The sequence below is a fragment of the Saccostrea echinata genome, unplaced genomic scaffold (genome assembly GCF_033153115.1).
Source record: "Saccostrea echinata isolate AGI-Se365-2 ecotype Australia unplaced genomic scaffold, CSIRO_AGI_Sech_v1 ptg000058l, whole genome shotgun sequence".
NCBI classification, from domain to species: Eukaryota; Metazoa; Mollusca; class Bivalvia; order Ostreida; family Ostreidae; genus Saccostrea; species Saccostrea echinata.
In genome coordinates, this window is record NW_026889807.1 from 7,298,731 (window position 1) to 7,309,463 (window position 10,733).

Here is a 10,733-nt window from a genome sequence, read left to right on the forward strand (position 1 = left end):
AATTAAATTACAATTACAAGTAATTGAAAAAATGTTCAATTACAAATTACTTCCAATTACTTCAAAAAATGTAATTAATTACGATCAATTACAATTACTTTTTTCAATTACCCCATCCCTGCAGTATACCATTAAATTCTTACCATGTATTTAGATCGAATTTACTATCTACACTATACATCTATTTAACATAATAAATTAGGATGCTATGAAATATTATATTCTACATCAACATGCATTACTTGCATTACAGAAAACTTTTTAGAAATATAAAAACTACGTATATAGGGTTATATATTAATACCTGCTAACAGTCGATGAGCCAACACAACGTATTTTGGGTGGTGTCGGTTATAGAACTGGACAAGATCAAATCGCCAATGCCCCATCATTGCTTCCCCATCGTTTTCTCTAACCGCATCATGCCTAACAAGATCCATCAGACTCATATATGTTAGTGCCTTCACGTACATATTTTTAAAGTCCGGTTTACATGCATGCATTGGCTCTGATGGTCCTTTATTGTCCTTACATTTGTGGCAATACCACTTCCCACCTGTGAAAAAAGAATGACATTATATATTTCTTAACTACATCGTAGCATTGTTTTTCCAAAAAGGGGGGGGGGGGTTATATATATGTTATAAAAATTACAGGACAGTCCCCTCCATTTAATTCTACTTGCTTGTAACTGTGAATAAATAGTGAAAAACATTTTTTTTATTTTTAAAAAATGCATTAGCACGCGCGTGAATATATATATATATATATATATATATATATATATATATATATATATATATATATATATATATATATATATATATATATATATATATATATATATATTCTTTTTTCTTTTCTTATATATAATTGTATATTGGATGTCAAGAACTTTTGTTTGCTTAAGTCTCTCAATTCTATCTCCCCCAATCCTATAAATCTGGTGTTGCTTCTTGTAACTTAAGGCTGAAATGGCAATTTATGTTTGATATATTCTTGAGATAATTCAAACCTTTCTCACTGTTTCTAATATATAAATTAAACTTTTTTTCCTCTAATGTAATTTTTTTTAATATCTAGAAGTTCCAAATATTGCAAATGTCAGTCATGAGGAGGAAGTATCAGAGCAGACGGGTGCATCAAAATCAACCTTAGATTGGAGAGAAGGAAGGAGAGTGCTGGAACTAGGTGTTTTGGCAGATGCACTGAAAGCATGCACTAAATGTGGAATGCCATTACAACTTTCACATTCTGTTAATATCCAGTCTTACGGACTATCTGCAATTCTCAAGGTAAATTAAAAATTTTTATTTAACATTTTATTATACATTGTATTTACATTCTACATGTATTTTTGTTATAAAGTGTTGACAGCTACACCATTCAAAATATCAATATTAACACAGACAGGGAGGTCATGCTTACATTGAACATTACATGTATAATGATTATAAATCTTGAAAAGCTTTTCTATTTATTCGTTGTATCACCCAAAGAATAATACAGGTATTTCAAAATCTAAATAAAATTTGCAGACAATTAAGTCAAGGAATGAAAAAATTCAAATATAAGCATTGAATAATTATTTTGTGAAAGATCGATCTAGCCTCATCAAAACACAAATGCAAATGTGCCAGATTTGTTTAATAAACTCAATATTTCACACACACCATTGCAGTTATGAAACTTCATATTTCAAAAAAAAAATGTTTCAATGTTTTCTTCTGTTTTTGTTTGAGAAGAGATATGTTCATTTTTATCTTATATATTTCTTGTAGATTCCATGTACCAATACTGGATGTCTGCATATAAATTCCGTTCCAACAGGAAAGAAACATGGCAGAATATGGGATGCCAACACTAAATTAGCAGCTGGTGACTATGTCTGCTTTTCTGTCTACAACTTAGAGAACCATTATCATATGGCATTGACTTAACTGTCCCCCGTTTTCGCGAAAGCAAGTGGACATTAAATCTCATTCATCTGTCCGTTTGTCAGTCTGTCCGTCTGTTACAAAAACTTTAACACTGGTCATAACTTTAATTGAATGAGAAGACATAGACCAGGCTTTCATATTTCTCATGTACATTACCTGTGACAAGACCTTTCCAAAAATACTATGATTTTTGACCCAGTGACCTTGAAGTTTGACCTACTTTTCAAAAATTTTAACATTACTTTAAATTGGTCAAAACTTTGAAAGACAAAATATAGGACTTTCATATTACACATGTATATTACCTATGACAAGACCTTTCTAAAAATATCATGACCTTTGACTCTGTGACATTGACCTTGAAGTTTAACCCACTTTTCAAAAATGTTATCTTTCCTTATAACTTTTGATTGAGAAGAAATAGGGCTTTCATATTTGACATGTGCATTGTCTGTGACAAGATGTTTCCAAGCATGTTATGATTTTTGACCTTTTGACCTTGACCTTCATGTTTGAACTAATATTAAAAAATTTAACTTTGGTGGGTTCTTTGGTGGGTACTTTTGAATGACATATGATAGGGCATACATATTTGACACAATATATAGCTGCCATAAATAATGGCATCCCATCCACTATGACACCGAAAGCGGGGGACCACAATTCTTTGAATTTGCTTGTTGTATTCAATTTTCTATGTGCTTACTCATTTGCAAACTTTAATTATTGAGTATAAATTAATGTACATTTTATATTATGTGTAACATCCTCTTTCCTCGGCAATGGTTCATGCAGGAATGGGGGAAAAGGCAACCTAACAGTTTTCTTTCTGCACTAAATATTCCTCCAGTCAATCACAAAACTCTGTCACAATGCCAAAAGAAATGGGCGATGCTGTGAATGCCGTTTTAGCCAGAGAATCTACGGAAAAGGCTATAGAGGAAGAAATACACCTAACAGAAAGGTTTGCTTAACCTACTTATTTTTTTCACAACACTATAGTATAGTAAGGCCAAAATAAAATTATTGTTCGTTTGGAATTGCCTCCAACCAGTGCTATTTTTGACAGGATAAGATTTGTACATAGGTAAAATAAAGAAGTACGCACGCCAACTCTCGATTCCCGCCTACATTTTACACCCATTTAATTCAATACTAATGGCAATTTGACCGCGAAATCTTTGTTGAATGCAAAGATCTGTTCAATGATAATTGGCTGATAATTTTAATTCCAGTGTTAAATAGTTAATTACCCCTAATTCCATCTCTTTAAATAAGGGGAGTAGACGGAATTTTTTTTTTATTGAAGTCAGGCTTTAAAGGATCACCACGTTTTAAAATATTCTTGGATATGAATAAATGTTCCATAAATCTTTTCTTCTGTTTTTTTCATATAAAATTAAACATATACTTTTAATAAAATACAATGTTTTAGTTGTAAACCCCTTTGAAATCGGTGAAGAAATAAGCATTTTTGTAGTTTTTTGTATTTAAACATATGCCCCCCCCCCCCCCGTGAAACACAGAAAGCTTTGGAATGAATTTGTGAAAAAAAATATCTTCCATTTTTCGTTGATTTCTATAGTGAAAAACACAAGTTTTACCAAAATTATAGTTATCTCTCTTTGTTTTCCCAAAGAAGTAATGTTTTATGAAAATTCACATAAATATCTATATAGATATGAAAAATCATTCAAATGTGAACTTTGGAAAATTGACTTAGAGGTAGGCGGGAGAACAATACTACCGTTCGCAGTTCTTTATTGTTTGGTTTAGCATACTTGATTACTTTATTTCACAGCTACCCTATAACAATGTGGACAAACATACATATTTGTTTTTTGCTAAGAGTTTTCTCCATCCACTGTTAAACAAGTTCTCTTCCAATTTAGTGACAGTCTCTGAAAATAGATTTTTAATATTCACATGGGTAATAAACTTTTAAACTTTGTTCTCTTGCTGAATAACACAGCAATTCATTACAAGGATCGACAACTTGAAGTTCATTATCTTCTTATCTGCTTGGTATTGTATATGCAATGCATGACTGACTAAGTTCTACAGCGTTGTTCGAACACACTTGCACACAATATCAATCGCAAAGATACTCCAAGCAGAAAACATCTCCAGTATACCTAAATTATCAGACAATAACGATTTTATTACAAATACTTTACTTTCCAGAGGAATACACCGCCTTTCTGGTGCTAATGTCCGTAATATACTCCATCGCTGGTCGAACTGTCATTACTGAGGCCACCGATGGTCTACTTTTATCCACCCCCTTGAAGGAAACACGTGACATATTCAGAAGTTGTCTCTCTTTCGGTAATAGTCTGGGAGAGGGACTACAGGCTGGTGAAGAAAACTGACCAATGAAACTGATGTTATTTCGTTTGGCAATAATATCAATGGACTCCTTATCGTGGTCAATCTCAGACGACTCAGACCGAGTATCCATGATTTGTTTCCCTTTTATGATTGGAGCCAGTTTTCTAGGAACAAATGTAGGAGATAGATAAAACCGCTTTTCGTTCTGTCTGTGAGGAAAAGGTTGCGGTCCATTTTGAATGTGGGTGTCCGTTATGCTTGTCATTTTCGGGTTCCTCGGGTTTTTTATGTCTGCCCCGGAGTAACCTCTGCCTCTCTATTGCTATCATCATCAGTTGCTCCTCTCGATTCTGGAGGCTTCTCCTCAGCTCGTGAATTTTGCGTAGATACTGTTGTTGCTTGTCGTTGACCCGTTGGTATTCACTCAGCCACTGAGGTTCTTTTGATGGCATTTTGAACAGAAATTCCTAATAAATTATTTCAACTGAATTATATATTTCACGATTCTTCTACATTTTCCCAATTAGTCTCTAAATATATAAACCACAAGTCCCCATTCCTTCATTATCAATATTCTATAATACAGCAATACACAACACCTGAGAATTTCGACCTTAACGATAGAAAGCCTCGACTTGTATTTTCTAATCAAGGTTGATTAGCTAATCTGTACAAGGCAGTAAGATTAACTGTATTGTAAAGAGAAAGTTGACCTGTATTTAGAGATAATCGGGTTAATTCAGGTATTATTGATAAGTGACACATGTCTATGAATGTGGAAAAATGTGTATTGGACCAGACAATATTGTGTTACGATCCAAAGTTTTTGCAAAAATAATTAAGTTCTGAGATTAGACAACAAACTGCCTCGTTATTTTTACAATTATCTTAAGCCCTTTTACGCAAAACACTGTCGATAAACTTTAGATATTTTGGGATCATTCTACCAATGTTGGTGCAATTTCTTTGACTCTGTCTTTACCTGTGCCAAAATAGTTCTACCTGAAAGGGGAGGGGGAGGGGGTCTAGATCTCTAGGCGTTTTGAGGTTATACATTCACCGGAGCCCATAATAATTAACATAAACAGGATTGGAGCAGAAAATATAGTTGAGAAGTGAAAAAAAGACTATGAAACACTGAATTAATATTGCTGTTGTGGGTTTTTATTTATCCATATATATGTATAAGGTTTTTTTTACAGTCTAATTGCGTTATAGTAATTATATACCACCATTACATTTACATGCTTGCGTATCATACTGTTAAGGGTGGGCAAAAGGTAAAAGCGTAGATGCTGTACATTGTGTCTAGAAGCCTTATATACAATAATTGGCCCCTCCCCCTTTTATATCTGATGAGATTTTAATGGTAGTATACTCTGCCTTGTGTGGGATAAAGATCTTTTAGACATATATTAAATCAAAATTCCACAAAATTTCAGATTTTTTTTTGTTTTTGTTTTATTAATTGTATTAAAAAATTGAATCTTGGATTCAAGACAAAACTGGATATGAAATATAATTACACAGCAAGACATTATACTGACTATGATTCAGTCTTTAAAGAACTTTCATCAACAATGTCATATATATATTTTTTTCTTTTTACAAAACTATGTGGGAAAATAGTGTTATAATGTTTTACTCCCTTTTTCTCTGTAATTAAATGATATAAATGGACACAAAGATATATCAACGAAGATTAAAGCAATTTGGATGTGGCTGCACATAAATCAATGTTACAAGTAAACATAAATAAATATTCATGATCACATCATGAAATCATATACAAGTAAATAATTATTTTTTTTTTAATTTGCTTTTTAATTTTGCAAGTCAATGAATTGTTTATTTTATTGTGTGGATGTGACTTTACTATATTCATATTATATGTGTTAATATTACACAAAACTGCCACATAATGTCACTAAAATATATTACCCTTTTAATTTTTTTCAGTTTCAAATAAACTCCCTACCATACCACAGATACGTGTATTAGTAAATAATAATTAAAATATCACAGTTAAACATTTTAGCTGCATTTCCAAATAATGACAACGTTAAAAAATTACAGCTTTCCCATATTCACAGGAACCGGTCGCGCTGAACACAAAATAAAATCTGAAATACTTTCTGGTAATGACAAAAGGATTCTGAAGACCACTTGGGCGCTAAACCCCACCACATATCTGGGGGCGGGGTACCGCGAACACACGGCATTCAGGTAGGCATCCACCACCAGCCCCGAGTTATTGTTCGTGACGAGACTGAGGAATTTCTGTGCCTTTTCTAATGCTGTGAAAAAGAAACAAAGAAAATATTCAATATCTCTACACACTTTTCCTTGCTTTGATTCATTTCTCGAATTGTTTATTACAATTTCACTTGCAAAATGAACTATCAGAATATATGACATTCTTATATTCGCAACACAACGATCGCGAACTACTAGTATCACAAAGTATCCAATGCTGTATATTTATAAGCAGAGCAATTGTTAGCATATGGAAAGTTGATGTATTATTTCAACATATTCAATCAGTGCATTGTTACAACGCGAAATGTAATAACAATGCGAAATGTAATAAACCCGGATTATTGCATTTTGTGTTATTACATTTTGCGTCGACAGACTTTTTAGGATAATTACATTTTGCGCTATTACATTTTGCGTCTTGATCAACGCAAAATGCAGTAACACGATTTTTGGATTATTACATTTTGCGTTGTTACATTTTGCGTCGAGATTAAACAAAATGAAACAACACAAAATGTAATAACAACTTTTGGTCAGTGAGGTTGAGAATAATTTTCAATTGAGTAGTAGATGAAGAAAATTAACAGAAAGACAATAAAACAAAAGGAAAAAAATGTTAATTCTTACATTAGATATGATTTTATCATATATTCATTTCATTAGCCATTCAAAATCAGTTGATATTGAAATCATTGGTGTTGCAAATTAGAAAAGTGCGTGCGCACGTGTGTGTGTGGATGGGAGGGGGGGGGTATTTCTTTGATCAAGTGTATCAGTTTGCTTTGCTTTTTGATAGGCACGTGCATGAAATTTAGAAAAGAAATCTATTCATTTTCACTGACAGTGTATATGTAAATATAGCGGGAAGGGGGTTTCTTGACAATTAAGATTTCATACTGCTTTACAAACCATGTGCATAGCAGACCAGCAAAAATAAAATTCTCTCTCTCTCTCTTTCTCTTTTCAATAATAAAATGGATATGTCTGGCTTTCTGCATGCGCATAGAAATACAATTATCAACATACGAAGTAACCCCTACACCCCCCCCCCCCCTCCCCCCAAACGCTTCTCCTCGCCAGACACACACACACACACATACACTTCTAATTTGCTAACCGATGTACACATGCACGTCGTACATGCATATCAAGAGCTTTTCATGAACCCATGGTCAATCTTTGGTAAATAAGAATGTCAGTGATGGAAATATAAATATAGTAGTCCACACTACAGGTAAAAGTGTCCCTTAATTTTTTTTTTTTTTTTTGTAGAAGCGGAAGTGAGTTAAATATGGAAGATTTTGATTATATACGTTCTAGGCTAACTAATATCGTTGATTTGTGATAGTATACATTAGTTAAGGAGATAAAAGGCTACCCAAGATGGAAAACTGCACATTTTTCTGAGATATGTTTATTGTAAGATTGAAGAACACTAAAAAAAATTTGATTTTGTTTGAAAATCAATGGTTTCTAATATTAATGCAATGTAACATTTGCATATTGAATACTAATCAATTTTTCAAACATTACAAAAATAATCAGAGAGTAACACATGTTTTCTCTTGATTCACGGTTTCTTTTGAATGTAATATTGATAAAACTTTACCTCTCTCAAACCTTTTTGCAAAAAATTTCAATTTTTTTAATTAGTATACAATTACTGGTCTTCTGAACTTTTCAAAAGACCGTTATACAACCTTAGGGTATATAATTGTAGCTGCAGCACACATTTTTTAAAATATAATATATAAAACATCGTTTATCGTGCTATAATTGGGTCTATTGAAGACGGTGCTTTACGTCTACTCACATTCCGCCAAGTATGGTTCCCCATAATAGTGTCTTACATCCGGGTCACATTTTTCATATGCTGTCCGAAGGGCAGACTTCCCTTTATTAGGATCTGTAATATTGGTGGCAAAAAAACCTGGCTCTATGATGTGAACAGTGACCCCTTCTTTATAAAGGTCTCTCCTAATAAAATAGAAAATGAAATGATTGGCATACATGCATGCAAATTAAAAGTTTTCAATTTTAGCGTTTTCTTGAAGATAATCAAATCCACAGCCGCAAGGTATGCGTGAGAAAAAGCAATTTTTCAATTCTATTTCAATATGCTATAATTATCTTTCTCTTTAAAACTACAGACTGGTGTTTATTCTGCATAGATAACAATTTAATTAAGATGATTAAAGAGCTCTACAGTGCATGTGAGCACCCTTCCAAAAAACAAAAATAAACTTATTTAGGTTTTATAGACACCCCCCCCCCCCCCAAAAAAAAAAAATTGTCCAAATTCCTAAATTAAAAAATCACGGCTACCTCAGGCAATCGGAGTAGGCTTCTGCTGCATATTTTGATGCGCAATATGGTGACGGCGCGAGAGTTATTCTTCCGCAAATACTGGTCATATTGACGATGCGTCCTTTCTCTCTCCTTATTAAAGGCAAAAAAGCATTGGTCATATCAACCATCCCATAAAGGTTAATAGCCATGACTTTCTCATAATCACTTCTTGTAAGCCAGTCGATTGGACCAACACTGCCTGCGATACCAGCGTTGTTAACGAGGCACCATATACCTACATGCACAATATGTATTATCAGTTAGTTTTCGATAGATGCAATTTTATCAAGAGTTATTTCCCGTTGGTCGCCATATTCGAGGTCAACAAGCTCTGATTCCTCCATTAATATTCAACCAATTTAATCTTGTGCTGGGCAAAGTTGGGAAGATAATACAGAATTTGTTATGAATATATGTTGACCAAAGCTTCGTTTTAGTATTTCAGAGATTTTTGTCCTTATATTTCTGCCATACATGTTTAAAATAGGTTGCTCAAAGAGGAAAGTTCACTAGTTTGACCTTCAAGATGGCGGCCTAGGGAAATAACTCGAAGGGAAAATACGTCATACGAAAACAATCTATATATATTTACTGGTTAAGAAAGTTATGAATCAAGGGCGTCTTACGTTTGGATGATGTAACACCCCCTTCCAACTTCATTTCGACAGGCCTATGAGAATTGATACGACAACTTACCAAAAATAGATGAATTCCTAGAATATCATACCTAAATGTAAATCTCGATATCTAATTTCCAATTTTTTAAGCTTTAAAGATTGTCCTCTATCAGTAAATAAAATATTTTACAAATGCTCATGGACTAACTGACTGAAACGTAATAAAACATGAATTTTGAATTTTATTGGATTTAGGTACGATTATGATAGGAATTCATGTATTTTTGATAAGTTGTCGTAATATTTTAAGAAGGCTAAGGATGGGGTCACTATCCATACGTCAGGTGCTCTGATGAACCCTTTGGACTGAAAGTGTGTATAAGCTCATATACACATTATGTGTCGTCACAAATGTGATTTATTGACTATTTGTAAGTGGATTGAGTCAAATTTAGCATTAGATATAAATGTATCATTTTTTTGTATATCATTACATATGTAAGCCATAATAAGTATTTTTGATGTGAAACAAATGCTTTTTTAAAGATGAAAACAAAACAGATACTAGGAATATAAAATACAGACCCACGTCGTCGGGTAGATGTGACGTCACAAATTTCAACATCTTCTCAATACTCTTTATATCAGACACATCTAAAGGAAAAGTTTTTAGTTTTTTTGAACACGATTTCTTTAAATTCTCCTCTCCATTATTAGTTAAGCACCCTGCAAACACAGAAAATCCTTTCGAATCCAGCTCTTTTGCAAGCATATTTCCAAACCCGGTGTCACATCCGGTTATAACCACGTGACGTCCCTCGTAGTACGGAAGCGGAAGTCTCCGAATACGTTGCCAAAAGCAGAAGACAAGAAGAAGTATAGCCAGGAGGAAAACGGCACACCCAATCATGGCGCTGCTGGATTAAAAAGAATCAAATTAACAGAACAGAGACACCTATTTCCTTACGATCTATAATGGATGACTTGAACTAATATCTCTTCGTAAAGATTTAGGATGACTGTTCGCCAAGACACATTTTTAATGAAAGAAAGAGGAGAATCAATATTCACTAAGCTCGGTGTACAGTATGAAGGTTAAACTTAGCAATATGATATTATTACTTTTTCATTTAGGCTTAAAATATGACATCTGTTGTGAAAGAATCACATTCCATCAGATAAGATTATCGAGTTTGGCCTAATAATACATTCAAGTACTAGTAGACCTTAATAGAAC

General features: G+C 33.2%; 1 protein-coding gene across 1 annotated transcript; it reads right to left on the bottom strand.

Annotated features, from left to right (window-relative positions):
* Window positions 1-6,305: 6,305 nt before the first annotated feature.
* Window positions 6,306-10,406, bottom strand: LOC133174654 (dehydrogenase/reductase SDR family member 9-like). Its single transcript, XM_061309744.1, has 4 exons — window positions 10,082-10,406; window positions 8,856-9,114; window positions 8,344-8,507; window positions 6,306-6,568 (listed from the first exon to the last, which is right to left on the bottom strand). The coding sequence occupies exons 1-4, from the start codon at window positions 10,404-10,406 to the stop codon at window positions 6,342-6,344; spliced, it is 975 nt and encodes a 324-aa protein (XP_061165728.1). The 3' UTR covers window positions 6,306-6,341.
* Between the last annotated feature and the right edge of the window lie 327 nt (window positions 10,407-10,733).

Bases quoted from the DNA above. Each gene is read 5' to 3' on its own strand.
- LOC133174654 (XM_061309744.1), bottom strand. From the start codon at position 10,406: ATGATTGGGTGTGCCGTTTTCCTCCTGGCTATACTTCTTCTTGTCTTC. The intron at 9,115-10,081 runs GTCTGTATTTTA...TTGTGCATGTAG, and splicing joins ACATCTACCCGACGACGTGG to GTATATGGTGCCTCGTTAAC. The intron at 6,569-8,343 runs GTGAGTAGACGT...TCTTTTTCACAG, and splicing joins GGAACCATACTTGGCGGAAT to CATTAGAAAAGGCACAGAAA.